This window comes from Cynocephalus volans, chromosome 14 (genome assembly GCF_027409185.1).
Source record: "Cynocephalus volans isolate mCynVol1 chromosome 14, mCynVol1.pri, whole genome shotgun sequence".
Taxonomy (NCBI): domain Eukaryota; kingdom Metazoa; phylum Chordata; class Mammalia; order Dermoptera; family Cynocephalidae; genus Cynocephalus; species Cynocephalus volans.
Genome location: NC_084473.1, coordinates 85,882,694 through 85,899,764, shown reverse-complemented (window position 1 = coordinate 85,899,764; position 17,071 = coordinate 85,882,694). Strand labels below are relative to the sequence as shown.

The 17,071-nt window shown below is 40.4% G+C and overlaps 1 protein-coding gene across 1 annotated transcript; it reads right to left on the bottom strand.

Annotated features, from left to right (window-relative positions):
• Positions 1 to 2,342: 2,342 nt before the first annotated feature.
• Positions 2,343 to 12,430, bottom strand: IL1A (interleukin 1 alpha). Its single transcript, XM_063079038.1, has 6 exons — positions 12,384 to 12,430; positions 11,201 to 11,249; positions 9,652 to 9,874; positions 7,897 to 8,070; positions 6,399 to 6,523; positions 2,343 to 2,537 (listed from the first exon to the last, which is right to left on the bottom strand). The coding sequence occupies exons 1-6, from the start codon at positions 12,428 to 12,430 to the stop codon at positions 2,343 to 2,345; spliced, it is 813 nt and encodes a 270-aa protein (XP_062935108.1).
• Positions 12,431 to 17,071: the final 4,641 nt, after the last annotated feature.

The following is a 17,071-nucleotide window of genomic DNA, read 5'->3' as shown; positions in this document are numbered from 1 at the left end:
ACAAATACTATACGAATCAACGTCAGTTGGCATTCAAAAAGCTGATGCCTAGGCTGTCTTAACAAAAGCATGGTATCCAGAATAGAAAAGATTCCACTCTAGGCTGTGCTGATCTGACCATATCCTAAGCACTATACTCAATTCTGGGCAACACATTTTATGAAAGATATTGACAAGCCAGTGTTGGTCAAGACTCAAGAGGAGAATTTTGACAAATATATATAGTTGTAAAACTACCACGCCATCAAGGAACAGATATAGATACACAAACATATTTTATATCCACCACAATAATTATTGGTATCCCAGCAATTCTGTTACCCCCCAAAGTGTAGATATTCTTAAATGTCAGAGGAGGCAACTCAGTGGGAGGAGGGTTAGGAAATACCTCTTGGCTTTTCGCTTCTGTACCTTGGACTTAAAGTCAGGGATTTGGCTTTACTCTCATTAATATAGAAACTGATGTATAAGAATGTAATAAAAGAAGTAGACTCTAACAAGTTCAGTGCTAAGACTGTTGAGCCTCTCCATGGTGACTCTCTTACTATTTAGGCAGTGAGGGAGGTGAGGTAGAAGATATGCATATCTGGCTCAAGGCCCTTTCTACAATGATTCAATATTTCAGTATTGATCTGAGTAAGCAACTATTATACTTTTAATACTAAGTTAGCAGCTATTATACTTTTTAATATTTCTTGAATTTGTTTTGCTTGCTCAGTGTTTTGTATTTATCTATTTCTTTTTCTTTTTTGGCAGCTGGTATACTTCCCTATTTTTAAAAACATTAAAATATATCAATTAAAATATATCAATATCTCCCACATCTAATTTCAAGTTCTCTTCATTTTAACTTTCTTCCAACTCAACATATCTGGTGTCCATGCTTTTCAAACAAATTCATTAGTTATTTTTAATATGGCTCTGCATGTGTGAGTTTGAATGGATATATGAACACATATGTTGTATATGTGTAATGTGAGCTTTAACTGAACCTGTGAATATTATAATACTTAATGCCATGTATGCATACAAAGAGGAGAGAAAAAGTGTAAAATCTGGGTTTGGCTTTGTAAAGTAGCCTAGGTATAGTTATTTATGCAAGCTTTTACCATTTGTCCCTAATTACCATGTAGTAAAATAATGGTTAAGACAACAAATTTCTATGTGTCAGATCAATTTTTTTGTGTTTTATTCAATTACGATTGGTAATAATGCATTAATCATTATTGTTGATAATATGTAAGACTATGGTTTGATCACAATTTTTAGAAACTAGAAAAAACATTGATTGTATCCCAGAAAAGAAAGTTTAGATAACAATGGTCCTGTAGTTGCCAGAGTTAAGTTCATCCCAATTTAGCTAGTAAGACTTGATTGCAGGTGAAATTGAATGACACAAGAATGCCAAGGCAAGTTTAAGGGCAGAAGAGTGAAAGATTGGCCAATTATTAGCTCAAACAAAGTAATTGATATAAATTTATTAACATAATTACAGGGCTCCCAAGAATTAGAATTCAGAGATCCATGGCTATGGAAAAAGTACAACTTGGACTAAAGTGCCCTGGTGAAACTAAATCAACCTCACTCAAGTCTGGAAAACACTGTCTGCTGTTGTTGAGGGTGGCTAGTCACACTCAGAGGATGCAAGGAGCTGCCATAAATATAATAATATGTTATAATTATCTTAAAATACATTTATAAATACATATAAATATAAACAATAATTTAAAAATAACATTCATGCTTGGCCTTCATCTTGAGGTCCAGCTTCAAGGAGCATTTTACTAAAATGACTTCACTGACTGGCATAAAAAACTGTCAAAGCAGGAAGATTATAGGTATTTCCTGTATCCTAAAAATGATGAAACTGAGGTCCCAGAAACTTATGATATTTGATTAAGGGTCCATCAGCAACTCTAAAGTGGAAAGCAAACAGTTGGAATGAAATCCTGGGTCTGTGGTTTCTCATTCCAACTGCTCTAGTGTGTATTTCTCAGGTTTCTTATGCCTTAGTTAACCCATCTGTAAAATGGGTAGAGTCTTTTTGGTAGCCAGAGTCAGTAGCCCTGGTCCTCGTAAGATTGTTATGAAAAATAATAATTAAAATGATTGGTGCTGTGCGAAGTATAGGGTGTTCTTTAAATAACAAACAACATCATATGTTAGGGTTGGTTCCACTAGACCTTGCTCCTCTCTTACAAAGAGGGTAAACATTCATTTAGAATTACAAAGGCTCAGCACATGCTCAGCAAGTGACTAAGAGTAAAGGATTTGATTTCTTCATGTACATGGTACATACGAACTGTCAACACTTCATAAGTGGGTAGACTCCAGAGCTAAGGCTAATTTTCCACTATCTGAAAGTCAGTGATAGAGGGTTGACCCCTTGCCATGTGCACCAGATCTTCTTGCTTTGTGGCAATAAACAGCGTTGGATGTGTAACCGATTTGAAGTAGTTCTTAGTGCCGTAACTTTCCCAGAAGAAGAGGATGTTGGTTTCACCATCTGTGATGACTTTGGGTGTCTCAGGGATCTCCTATGATAAGAAGAACAGAATTCTGTTAGAGAACAATAAGATGCTAGAAAAAGAACTGAAGCTCAGTCCTTTGGCATTTGGCCTTCATGAGAAACAGCACGTTAGGACTATGACTCTAATATGATGGTATAGGTTCTTCATCCATTTGTTAATTCAGCAAGCATTTATTACATGCCTATTAGATGCATGGTCTAGTCTGTTCATAAGAATTGATTTCCTTAGTTAATCAGAGAGAAATCTAAATGAGTCATAAAGATTGCCAATAACACTAGTGTCTTGCTATATCCAGGCAGATGGGGGTGAAACATTATGCATGTCTTGCATTCAACACAGACATAAGGCATTTTGCATCAAATCTGAGTACTGATGATTCTAGGATCTCTAAACATTTTGACCTCTAAGTGAGTAAATCATACCTTTGGGAAAGCAATTTAGCATTTAGATGACATTTATCTCTGCATTTAAGTCAGTAGTTGAAGGATAAACACACACACACACACGTACACACACAACTTCCCAGGTGTATCAGTAGCTCAGTAGCTGAACACTTTCCATACAACCTCTTTAGGCTGTACTCTTCCTATGAGTATAAATACAATCTAACAATACTTTCATGAAAAAATAAATTTCAAATTCCAAGTTGAGACCCTTCTTCCTTACTCTGGGGTTTTCAATGTCAGCAAGGATTTTATTTCCCAAACCTATTCCTCTCTTAGTTTTTTCCATCTCAGTAAATGGAGTTTCTCCTCTTCCTCCTGTTGGTTCTGTCTTCAAAATATAATCCAATTCTGACTATTTTCTTTCCACCTGTTTTTCTTACCCCACCCCATGACTACTGTTATAACTTCCTAGCTGGGCTCTCTGCTTTCTCCATAGCCTTCCTTCTCATCTATTCTCCATTTTAGGAAACATAAGTGAGGTTAGGATGTTGCACTGTCTGAAACCCTTTACTGGATTTTCATTGCCTCTGCATATCTTTCCTCCTTCGCATAATGCCCTGGCTCCAAGAGAGCTCCTTCTGATTCTTGAAGCTGGCCTCTAAGCTCTGGAAGCTCTAGGGTCTGGTTGTATTCAGACCCCTCCATCTGTCTATTTATTTATTTACTTAGTTTTAAAATTCTTATTGAATCATAATTGATTATACATATTTTTGGGGTTCAATGTTGACATATGTTGATCAAGTCAATATTACTTGCATATACATTGTTAAAAATTATACTTATTCTTTATGCCCTTGTCCAATCTCTCCTCATCCCCCTCTCCCTCCCCCCTCCAACCTCTGATAACCCTAGATTTTGTCTCTCCTTCTGGAAGAATAATGGTACTCTGTTGATTTGTTGCCTAGATGATCTGTCCAATGCTGAGAGGTGTGATCAGGTCCCCCAATATTATCATAGAGCAGATGCTTCTTCTGTCTCTCTGGAATAGGCTTTGTGGAGAGAGACATCCTCTTCTTTTCTTTGGTCTCTGCTGGTGACTCTTCTTGTGTCAATGCACTCCAGTGGCCGGTGGACCACTGCACAGTGGTTGTGGTGTCTAGCTGCTTTCATGGCAACTGTCATTATTGTGGTGGTTGTGGTGGGCCACCCACATGGAGGTGATATTTTTGACATGCTCCTTACCTAGATGCTGGTGGCTCCTGACTCCATGCCTCAGGACCCCAGGTGGACCCCATGGCATTGGCGGTGTGCCTGGTTGTGGGGGGGGGGTCCAATGTCTCAGGACCATGGGCAGGTTCCGTGACACTGGTGGTGTGCCTGGTGGTGGGTGGTGGGTCCAGTCCCTGACTCCATACCTCAGGACCCCACATGGGCCTCATGGCACTGGCAGTGTGTCTGGTTGTGGACAGAGGGTCTGGTCCCTGGCTGCAAGCCTCAGGACCCTGGGTGGGCCCCAATGGATGCTCTGTTTTTTCGTTCAGTTCTGTGTTGGATTATTTGCTGTTCCCACCACTTAAACTCTGCTGGAACTAATTTGTTGTGCTTTGCTTACTTCTAAAGTGGAGGAACTTCCTGTGGGGACCAGTACTTGAGCTCTGTGGTTGAGCTTAATTGCTGCTTTGGTGCTGATTCCCTGGGGAAGGCATTTTGTGCAGCTCATGTTTTAATGGTTGACTTTATAGGTACTTCTGGGTTTAGTGAGATCTGCTGCACCTGGGTTGTGTAGAAACTCTGATCTGGGCCTGAGTTTTTTCATCAAACTGCATCCCATGCAATTCTATATTCCTGACCAGTCTCCTCTGAGTGGTCCTGTGCTGACTGGGAGTCAGATCAGCTGTCCTTGCTGTGCCCCAGTGTTCTCCCAGTGGGTGGTCTCTCCCATCACCCATGCTGCAGACACTTCCCATGGGATGGGATGTGCTCCAGTCTCTTGCGATGACTCACCGACCTCTGAGTGGCTCCTTTTTTTCATTTGTTGTGGCTCCTTGGTCCTATGTGGGTCCATGGGAGCCTTTTTAGTGGTCTTGCTGGCCTGGGGGCCCCAAGGCCCTCTTCTCCTCTGCTGCCTCTAAGCAACTTCATCCAAAGGGCACAGCTGCAGCGTTTTCCAGCTCCTGCTCTGTGTGCTCAGCAGCCCTAGCCTGGAAGCGGCTGGGATTCAAAATGGTTGGAGCGGTTTTTTCTTTCTCTCATTGTGGCTTCTCCCACCTTCATGTACTCCATAGGTCTCTCCTCCTCTTCCCCTGAGCTCTAGTGGCCCCAGATTGGCTGTCATTGCTTTTTAATAGTTGTAAATTAGTTGATTTGTGAGAGGGAGTGACACTGGGGACCATCTATTCCACCATCTTGACCACAAGTCCCCCGACCCCTCTATTTAGGAGGCCTCACTCCCACTCACCCCTTGCATGGCAGGCTCCTTCCTATCTGCAGCTCTCATCTCACAGAGAGCTCTGCTCTAAATAGCACTTTTCCCATTTTTCTCTATTGTAGTGCTCTATTAATTTTCTTTACAGCCTCTTGAACTTTTTGTTGGTTGTTTGGCTTGGCTATTGTCTGTGTCCCCCAGAAGACTAAGTTCTGTGAGGCTAGGGACTTTGACTCACCACTGTCTACATAGCTCTTAGCACAATGCTTGGAAACTAGAAGTCTCTCAATAAATAGTCCTTGTTGAATTATTTCATGAATGAAGCTACTACCCTAATGTATAGACATCACTTTTATTTTACTTGAACCAAGTAGAGAAACATGCACCCACATAAATTCTAGTTGGGGATAAGGGTACTTGGATTACACATCTACTGACTAAGAGTCTCCTACTTATCAGTGGAGAAGATGCCTAAGGCTATAGTGGGCATTCTTCTGTATGTCCATGTGTTTGAGGGGGACAGTGGTAGTAGAGATGGGGCTGGGATGAAGGATAATGCTGCCACCAATGAAGAGGGGGAAACTCTGGAGTCAGCGAGTCTTCGCTCCCAGCGTTTTGCTCTGTGCCATTGGCAGGTGGTCAATCCTCTCTGATCTAAGGTAGCTTATTTGAGTTTCTCTGAGGCAGGGCCCATTGTCCTAATGCCTACTGTTGTGTAGGTCAGATAGGAGATATCAGTAAAGATGAATGGAGTGAAAGGATGCCCTGGGGTAGGAGGTCAGGCCTGACTAGGGTCAGGCAGGGAAAGGAAAACGAAGAGAAAGGTTCTTTACCTCTTCTTTACTCTTGCCACCTCCACTGTTCTCTCTCACAGACCCTGCCTAGGATTGCCTCTGAGGATAGGTGAGAGTTCGGATGGGGTGGGATGGACAGTTGGAGACTGTGGTAGGAAGGGAGGAGGACTGTGCCACCCTACTAGGGACATCTGCCTATTGTGAGCATTTACAAACATACAGAGCATAAACAAGGGTATGCTGGAGACTAAAGACAACTGACCTTCAGCAACACGGGGTCTTCTTCATTTTGGGCACTCAGAAACAGTCGTGTTTTGGAGATTCTTAGAGTCACAGGAAGTTTAGAATCCTCTGCCGCTGATCTATAAGCACCCATGTCAAATTTTACTGGTGAAGAGGAGAGCCAAAAAGAAAGTAAATTCATTGTATTTGTATAAAATCAAGTGTTGAGAGAGAGAGAGAGAGAGAGAGAGAGAGAGAGAGAGAGAGAGAGAGAGAGAGAGAGAGAGAGAGAATAGGAGAGAGAATAGTTTGGTCCCCAACTATAGAGTAAATACCTAAAGGTCAGGAACGGAATTCTATACATCTTTGTATCCTTCACAATATCTGCCATATTTCCAGGTAGGTAAATACTTGCTTAATGTTTTTAGAATTTTCTGTGTTGAATGAATGCTTGGGGGCTGAATAAGTATTTGCTGAATCTCTTGTAATTACATTAATGAGATAAGACCCTACAATTTGTTAGGTCATGAGTTCATAATAACCTAAAATGGAGGGATTTAGGAAGTTGATATACTCATATGTTGCTAATGATACTAAAGAGTAGTTCAGTTTTCCTTAGAGAATAATGTTTAATAATAGCTGTAAAATTATTTATGCCTAGTGATCTAGGAATTCCACTTTAGGATATGCTCCAAAGAAATAACAGATAGGGGAAAAATCAATAATATATACAACTATATTTGCAACAGAGCTACTTAAAACAAACCCAAGGGATCAACATAGCAACATGATTGAATACTCTAGTGCCATTAATAATGGTAAATATATATATACTATGTCAATATGTGAGAAAATTGTGTGAAATAATATTAAGTAGGAAAATAGAACACAAAATAGTTTGTAAATGTCATAGAGTGGAAAGCATGTTAGCTGAACCACGTCCAATCAGAAAGTCATGCTTGTTTATTGCGAAGTTGTCTCTTTGTATATTTAAAAATAATTTTGTGTACTGGTGACATGTCCTGAGCTAAAACATGTCCACAATGGAAATTGGACCTGTGTGACAAAATTTTTTGGACACTAAATTTTATGCTTCAGATGATAATCTGCAGCTTATTGGCTGTTTTGCCTCACAATTATGTTATCAAAAATAACAAAGATCTTCCTAGTTTGGCGTTATTTATAAGTCTGATCATCAGGTTTTCTCATGGAGAATGATTGCTCCTCATGGGCTTCTGGGTAAGTCTGAGTAAGTCGTTATTCAGAGAAAAACGAACCAAGGAGACAGGACATCAGAGAGCTTTGTGCTACACTTAGTGCTCCCAAAGATAAGAAACTTAGCTCTTGCAGAACTTCCAGATTTGGCTGACACTTCTGTCCTTCCCTGGGATTTTACCAGTGGTGATGTGAATGCTTCATCCTATTCTGCAAGAATTGTGCAAAAGTAGGAATCTGGAGAGGTTCATTCTTTGAAAGCAGGAAGTTTGAAAGAACTAAGGAAGTAAAAGGAGGGAAGGATGACAGAATCGTCCATTTACCTGCATCATCCAGATTCTGTATTGCAAAAGCCCTGAGGTATTGACCCGAATTGTCTCGAATTACACTTTGATTGAGGGCGTCATTCAGGGTGCACTGGTGTTTGATGGTCCTCATGAAGCTGTATTTCACATTGCTCTGGAAGACGGAAGGTGCTGACCTGGGCTTGATGATTGCTAGAACCATTATCACAAGTTCAGATTAATGTCTAGGTACAGACACAAATGATCTAAACACTCTAATACAAGTTTAGAAAGTAGCTCTGAAAGGGACATTAGAAATATTCCAATCTAAGTGAGGACAGAGAAAAGGGAAATCACCCAGTCAGCAGTAGAGTTGATTCTAGTGGTTACTGATTTGCTTCTTTTTAAACTTTAATTTCTCAGGCAATAGTTTTGTCATTTTTTAAAAGGGATTTTTAAAAAAAAGGAATAAAAACTTTATTTTTGATTAGAGGTTTCTAAGTGACCAGGAAGACTACCAGTATTCCCCACCTATATTTTCAAATGAATACAGTCTGAGAAAAACATAAATACATTTTAAAAATTATGTGTCACAGAGGTTGCAGGTCTACCACCTCTCTGGAAAGTGTTATCTATTAATAATTTCACAAATCCTCATGGCTCTGAATAATTCTACTTTTATGAATCTATTCTAAGGAAATAAATGGTGATAGAAATGAAGATTTATTGATATAGATATTTACTGTTGCATTACTTATAGTGGTAAAAAGTTGGCACTCTAAAATGCCCTTGATATATTGCTAAGTGAAAGAAGCTGGATATAAAATTGAATATAGTGTGATCCTAATAATGTTGAATATGTTTATTCATGTATGTGTATGTATATAGAAAAGACTTTAAGGAAATGTACCATAGTGCTGGCAGTGGTAAACTCTGAGTCACAATATGAGTACTTTTTATTTTCTTTTTTATATTTTCTTGTATTTTTAAACCTTCTAGGTGAACACATATTATTGTTTAAGTGCTATCTTAACAACAGAAATATTGGGCTCATGTTTCATGTGGAGGCTTGTACAGTAAAGGTACAGGAGAAAAACCGTGATTTTTATAATAAGATAGAACTGAATCAGATTTGAGGCTCTCCCATTTACAGACTGTGTGGCTTTGTGCAGGTTACTTATCTTAACAAGCTTAGTTTCCTCATATGTTAAATGAGAATGTAGGGTTGTCATGAGGTTTAGAGATAATGCAGCCATTAATAAGTTAGTAGTGTTGGTAGTATTAATAAAGGTGGTATGCATAATAGTAGTAGTAGCAATAATAATAATAACAACAGCTAACATTTACTGGGTGCTTACTATGTGCCAGACATTAGTCTAGAAGTTTGGGAGTACTGACTCATTTAATCTTCACACCAATTCAGTGAGGTGGGGTCTCTGATGATCTCTGTTTTCACAGTAGAGGAACTAAAGCAAGGAAGATCAAATAAGTGAAGCAGGTAGAGTTAATCGTAGAGGATCATAGCTTGTTAGTGGTCAGCCACTAATAATATATAACTGCTTTCTCCTGAAACACAAAAAGTCACATGACCATTATGGCTAGAAAATGAGCCCATGAACAAGTATTCTAGACTCAGGCCACTCCTAATCTCTCCCCTCTGGAGAAGGACAAAATTTAATTTTCTTTCCTTATAGTTACCAGACTAATGCCTGGTTGCCTCTTGTTAATGACCCCAGGTTTTGTTTTGCCCTATTGTCCCTGTCTACTTAGACCTTACTGTGCTTGACCCCTTACCTTCTTCTAGATCATTGGCAATGGCCTCCAGATCATCATCACTGATGGGGTGATTTAAACTCAACCGTCTCTTCTTCAGAATCTTCCCACTGGCTGCCACGACCACCACACTCTCCTTGAAGGTAGAGCTGGATGTCTTGGAGGTTTCAGAGGTACTCAGAGACACAAATTGATCTGTGCAGTCCTCATGAAGTGGGCCATAGCTTGCATCATAGAAGGATTTCTGTGAGGAAGAAACATGGAAACAGAGGCTGTCCATGGCCATGAAATGAAACTCTTTTCAGTAGGAACTGTATCCAACAGACTTTGTAAGAAGGTTCTCCATTTTGGTCTTGGATAGCCCACATTTTATCAGTCTTCCCCTCCTCCCTATCTCCCTTTTCCTTCTTTCCTGGAAAAAAGGAAGTGATTTCTTGTGAAGACTGTTTTCATCGATATGCAGGCTCAAAAATGAGATGTTGTAACTAAATAGATCAACAAGTGATCTTAGTGAGTGATAGCTTTCCAATTAAGCTCCCCCTTAAGAGGTAAAACAACTACTTGATGGTGCTCAAATTATTTAAGAAATACTCCTCTAAAACACTTTTTAAAACCAGAGACATACAAGGCAATACTTATACTGTCTATTTGTGGTCTCCAAACAAAAAAAGCACAGATTGATGAGTGGCAGCTGATTTCTCACACGGAATTGGCCTGCTTCCTCTACCTCAGCTTCAAGGGCTATTACGTTTAGAGAGTTATGTCTAACCTCTGGTGCTGGTGTCAGAGAAGATAACCACAGCACATTGTGAGGAAAATAGACTAGTTTAGTCAGGCCCCCTTGTCTCAGGTCTGGTTGGGGGTGGTACAGCACATTCTTTGTAAACAAGTTGTGTGTGGGTGGAGTTAGTGTGCATGTGCACCCATGTATCTTTTTTAGTTTGTTGCTATTGTGTGTTCTGGAGTTTGTTACCAGCGCCAGAAGTCAGAGCTCATGTCTAAAAATAGAGCATGTTTACTTTGCTGGCAGCTGCTCAGTTTTTCTTTGGACTTTGCCAGTAGCAGTTGAGTTTCTGAGTTTCTGAGTTTCTCTTTGGACTGCCTAACTCTTAGATGTGTGTGTGCTGAATAAAGACTACTCCTACTTCAACCAAGGCCCCAAGGACCTTTTCCTGTTACCCAGCTCATAGACCTGCGTGTGAAGGGTTTGCGAATGGGCTCAAGGGGTCTGTGAGACCTAGCCCTAGCTCTACACACATTGTGCTAGGAGACAGACCCCTGGTGAAGTGGCCTGAAGGAGCTGTCTCAGAATGGCATAATTAACATCCTAATGAAGCCTGATCCAGTTCCGAGGGTTTCAGGATAGTCCTGCTCTGTTCTGGTAAAAACCAGTGAACATAAAGAATGCCATCAAATATTAGTCTCATTATAATGAAGAAGTACAGGTCTCTGGACCTCTAGTGAGGGTAAAACAAAAACTTCTAAGATAGAAGCCACTGCTGTTCTCTTCTAGTGGAGAAACTACTGTGTGAGAATAGCAAGTCCATAAAAATTACAGTCGTTCGTTTACCTGATTCAGAGAGAGATGCTCAATGGCAGAACTGTATTCTTCATTCTCACTGTCAAAATAAGAGGATGGGAATGTAAATTCTGTTTGTTATTTCACTGTGGTCACTGGGCAACCTATTTTAATGAGCACATTAGCTTTGGGTAACACGCACACACACAGCCATTACTGTCATCTTCAAAATTAAGGACTTCGACACATACATATAGTAATTCATACCTCACTAATTGGGATGTAGTAATCATCAGGACAGGTCCTAAACTTTACCTGTGCTTTATTTATAAAAATTGGGCTTGGCTAACAAATTGAAGAGCTTTAATTGAATTTCAGGGGAAAATGTTAAGCTCCTTAAGAGAAAAGAAATATTTTTGAAGCACCTCATTTTTTATTTTAACCAAATAAATTATACATTACATATTGCTTTCATATATTCACTAAAACAGATTTAATAATTTTTACTTGGCAAATTTTTACAGGCAGCATTTTGATAGCCTAGTTTGTGTCAGTATTTATTACAGGTAATGGGAACATCATTAGCTTAAATGATGTTTAACTATCATCATGTTAGCTTAAAATGTTCTATAGTTTTAACTTTTTGTTCATTTACCTTGCTTTTAGGTCTGAATGAGGTTTGACTGTGCATGTGCATCCTCAAGCTTAAAGTGCTGTGGAGCTTGATCCCGATGTAGATCAAGTTCTCTTGAGAATGGATTCTCTCAGACAGTCCATTAAAACCCATTACTGTATCAAACATACATATATAAATATTTATATATATGTATATATATATATATTGGCAGCTGGCTGGTACGGGGATCCAAACCCCTGACCTTGGTGTTATCAGCACCATGCTGTACCAAGTGAACTAACCAGCCAGCCCTTCCCATTTCTCTATCAGAGTGTGTGAACTCTACGGAGGCTGTGTCTAAGTCAAGGGTGAAGTTCATGGAGAACACAGCAGACCTCAAAAATAATTCTTCTGACATGTCCGTCTCCCTGTCAATGTAATCTCAGTTAATATGCAGGATTCTTGGTTTTCCTGGGTCTTCTTTGGACCTGCCCTGACTTCAGGGCTAGTCTGCTTCTCTGTATCCTCTGCCAGCCTGGCCCCAGTGAAATTCCTTGCTGGATTCTAGTGAGCTTTGAATCCCTCATTAAATAACAAGGGAGAGAATCTATTCCTTACCTGTAACAGTTCTTCAGGTCTTCAAATAGGTCAGTGACTTCGGCCATGTTGACTTCTGCAACAGAGAACACCGGTGGCTGTCAGCTCAGCCAGCCTCTGAACCACACGACTGCAAGGGGGAGCACCTCTGTTTTGGCTTCTTAAGAAACTTCACTGAACAGCTTAGCCCACATTCAGCATTTTCTCCGCTCTTCTCTTTCCTTGGGATTATTTTTATATCATTTTCCTAAAATGTCTGTCTGCTTGTTAATGCAATCTCAGTTTAATCAATAGATTTTTATATGCATCTGTGTCCTCTCCTAGATTGTAAACTTTTAGAATGTCGTATTTATCTTGTATTCTTTATGTGCCCAACCCAATGCACGGCACATAGACATTCAATGCAAGTTTGGATAAGTTAAAGAAAAACCCCACAAGAATGAGGTATTTGCCTTACACAGATGCAAAAGAGAGACAGAGCTGGAAATTTTCAGTTTTCTGTTAATAGCTTTTGGCAGTAGAGATACCCTCCCAGGGGAAGGCTCAGTTGTATCCATCGTCGCCCTCATATGAAGCCAGTTCTGCTGTCCCTTGGCTCCCCATCAGTAAAATGAGGGCGTCATTTTCTCAGGACTGTGATTCTAGCTCACACACCACAGCAGAGAGGGACAAGAAAGAAGGAATAGGCTTTAGCTTTAGAGAAGGCAGTCGGAGAGAAAACAGCCAAGGAAAAAAACAAAAATATTTTAAAAGCTAGAGATGTGATAAGGACAATACCTTTGCTGACTGAAGCGCCAATGAAATGACTCCCTCTCTGCCTGGAAGTGTAAGCCTGAGTCAGGCGCCTTCGCCTTTTGTAATTTGTCTTCTCTTGAGTGGGCGTGGCCAGGGTGCGTCAGGGGAATTTACAGGGAAGAGTTATACTTGAAGTTTTCTATGTTCTTCCAGTTTGGTACTGGCTAAAATAATGACAGACGTTATACTAGATAATATGGTTGTTTGCAGAGATTCCAGGAGTTATTGCCTTGATTTGTTCATTTATTGCTTTGTTCTGTACAATTATAAACCACATAGTCTTAGAAAAAGGGAAGAAGAGCAGGAAACTTATCAAGTTTCTAAAAATATATGTGGGAGAGGAAGGAAGAAATCCTGAAATCAGAATTATAGATGGCTAGAGTTGGGAGGAGCTTATTAGCTGTAGTTTGAGTTTTGGCTTAATTTGTTTACTGTGCCCCAGGGCTGAGTGTGAATTGGTGGAGTATTTGGCAGCCTCTGTCAGCTAAGGGGTGGCATTTGAGGGAAAAATGAGCCAACTTTTCTAAAGAGGGAGGTTTGCTTGAGTAAAGCATAAATCACTCTTTAAGTATAGGGAGACAGCCTCCTGGTTAGGGCAGGGTGGAGGAAAGAAATGTGATATTTGACCACAAAAGTCTTGATCCTCTTACTCCTCTGAATATTGTCAACACATTTCCTAGAGAGGTAGGTGGCAGAGCTTAAGTAGATAACTCTCAGACCTAGCCATGCTGCTGTAAAGTGGCCCTTCATCAGAGCACCAAGAGAAATCTGGTCTTCTCTTGGATAAACCCATGGAACGTGGGATAGCTGCAGACTTTGGGAGGTATTGGCAAGCCCCAGCTAGTAGCCAGGGGCTGAGTTCGGGAACAGAAGTCGGCAGGGAGGAAGGCATGGATCCTTACATATGACACTGCATCAGGGTTGCCTGGTTGTTATTATTAAAGACTTTTTCAGTCTCCTGGGGCCAGTCCAGTTCAGGTGGTAGAATACCAGACTCAGCAAATGAATGTTTCAGGTTTCCTAGTTGGAATTTAAGCCATGTAAATTTTAAATAAAGGAAATGGGTGGAAGAAGAGGGCATAGGAGAGAAAAAAGGTAAAGAGAGAAAGGCGAGGCATAGAAACATGCATAAAAAACATAGAACTGGGAGTAAAGTGGCTTGTATGAGGAGGATAAAGCTTTCTTTCTGGTCTTGCTAAACCGTAACTAATGGGGTTGGTTAGATGACTGTGAAAGTTTACTCCAGGTGCAGAATCTCTGATTGTGATTCTGTTGCCCAGTATGGTTTCTCCTGGTTATAGACCTGGTGTCACATCGTTATAAACAAGAGATGCAGAAGTAACCGGCATCCTGGATGCAGGCAATGTGAGTGTGGGAACAGACTGGGGCAGAAGCTTGAGTGTCTGAGGACGGATCCTATATGAGCAGTGATGGCAGCTTGCTCTCCACATTTCTGCTGACCTTGGTTCCCCTTCAGGCAGCACAGAAATGCTAATCTTGGTCACCCCCTCTGCCTCCTGGGGATTTTGTGAGGGCTATTACTAAGAAACAATTGCAATACACATTGTGAATGTGGGCTGCTATGGAGATGCAGCTAAACAAAAATAACAACACTACTAATGAAGGCTTCAGTCACTTGGGAACCTGCACAGTCATCATAACACCTTAGTTCACTGAAGATCAAAATATAGTTCTTATGAAAATAATGGTTTGAAAACTTCATCAGGGAGGAAATTTTCAGGTGAAGGCCACCATTGAAACCCCGAAGATATTTAATTTCTGGGAGCAATGCATAGCACCTTTTTGGTACTCCAGGAAACACCCTCGGTTCCACCATCAGTGACAACACCCGCCCTTGGTGCCCCATCAGTGGCAATACCTTTCTAGATCACTATTTCTCTGCAGATACCTTAACCCCCCATTTTCTTATTAATAATTTATCTGGTATAGGTTTCTGAGGTACAACTTACTTTCCCTAAGCCCTTTGAAGATACTGTTCCAATGTTTTCTTGCATCTAGCATCACTGATGGAAAGTCTAGTGTAAATGTCATTCTTTCCCCATCCTCTCCCCTGTGTTGTAGAGAATTCCCCAAAAGTGGTTGTTAAATTTCTCAAGGAGAGTTTGGTTTTCTCTACACAGCCAATTCAGGTTAGACTATCACCCAACCTCTTCCTTCAGGTGACCTTCTTGGAACCTGGTTTTTAAAGGAAGAACAGGGTAGGTGAGGTTCAGAGAGTGAGAGGTCCTTGCATTGTTCTGGGAGCCTGCTTTTCTGTGAGTGTGAACAAAGGTTGACCAGACCTCTCTTCTAGGGAAGGGAGAGAGGAAGGCACTGCTCAGGGCTGTATGGGGCCTGGGGTATTTGGGGGGGTGGCTGTCCTGTGACTTTACACCTGTGGCTGTGCACCCACTTCTTGACTCTGAGAAGGCCTCAAAAACCGCTTCCTGAGTCACTGACATCTAAGTCACTCAGAAAAAAAGTTATTGTGCACTTATTCTGTGCCATGGGTTTTGCCAGGCATCAGCATTTTTTTTTTAATGATCCACAAAATTAGGTATGCAAGATGAGACAATATATGTTGGTAGGTGAGTGGATATGCTTTATAAACTTGGAGGTTGTAGGTCCAAAGAATCATGGTGATGCTTTTCATGTGAAAATAGCTTTATAATTCACAAAAAGTTCTCCCATGTACTATCTCATTGGCTCCTCACTGTACTTACAAGAGGTAGCTATTACTATCCCCTTTCATAGTTGAGGACCTTTGAAGAGGTTAAGTGACCAATGTAAGGTCACAGAACTGGCAGAGACAGCACTTGAACTCAGTTTCTGATTTCAAGTCCAATCTTCTCACTCTACTGCATATAGATGCTTGAGTCTCTTATCACCACCAACGCCAAGTGACAGGGCTGAATTAGACCATCCTTACGGGCTTTACCACATCAAACACTCTATCATTCAGTGATTCTAGGATCCTCAAACAATACAATAAAATAAAAAAGAATAGGTTTGAAATATCTCCCCTCTCTCTCTTCTTCTCCTTTAGAGAAATCTCATTTTATTCTATGATGTATAGGAACAGGATGAAAGTGACTAATGTAACAGAGGACATGGTCAGTGGTGGAGTCTGGATGTGAACTTTAGTTGTGGTCTTGCCATTGTATCATGAAGACAGAATACATTTGTAAACATCTTTGGAACCAACTCTAAAACTGTAGCATCTAGTTGGACCTGACAGAATCATTTGAATGTAGAGAAAAGCACAACTCTTTCCCGTGAATTTTCAAGAGAATGCAATGATTTCTTTTCAGGTGGTATAAAGCCTCTTCAAAAAAAAAAAAAATAAATAAATAAATAAAGCATACATAAGCCATCACATGCAGAGATTACTGAGCCTTTTAGTCTCAACTCATGCCCTATTGAGTTATAATCTGCTTTTAAATTCCATTGACAGTTAAGGAGAAGGAAAAAATGACTGCATAATAGCCTATCATGTTCCAGGTGTTATAATACATAATCTCATCTAATCCACTCATCAGACCTGTGAGGTAGGTATTCTTGTCATGTTTTACAGAAGAGGAAGTCAAGACCTAGAGAGATTAAGCAATGTGCCCAAAGATGCAAAGTTACCAAGTTGCCTAAATGGGATCCAAACACCAGAGTGTGCACTCGATCAACCACGAGGGCTTCTCTTTTCTGTAGTGTGGCCCCTTCCCCTCTTGTGCTCTTTTAAATTAATTTTTATTCTTCTGCTCTGTCTTAGTCTATCGAAGGTCCTAGAATCATATGTTAGAGAAAGATGCACCTCAAAGACCATTTAGTTTAAACTCTTTTATAAAAGAGGAAACAGGCTACAGGGAAAATATGGCCCCAAGGTCACATGGAGAATTCATATGAGAGTGGGAAGTGAAATT

Coding starts and splice junctions, on each gene's coding strand:
- IL1A (XM_063079038.1), bottom strand. CDS start 12,430: ATGGCCGAAGTCACTGACCTATTTGAAGACCTGAAGAACTGTTACAG. Junction 8,071..9,651: donor TGCCAATGATCTAGAAGAAG/GTAAGGGGTCAA, acceptor TAATGGTTCTAG/CAATCATCAAGCCCAGGTCA. Junction 2,538..6,398: donor AAGACCCCGTGTTGCTGAAG/GTCAGTTGTCTT, acceptor TTCTTATCATAG/GAGATCCCTGAGACACCCAA.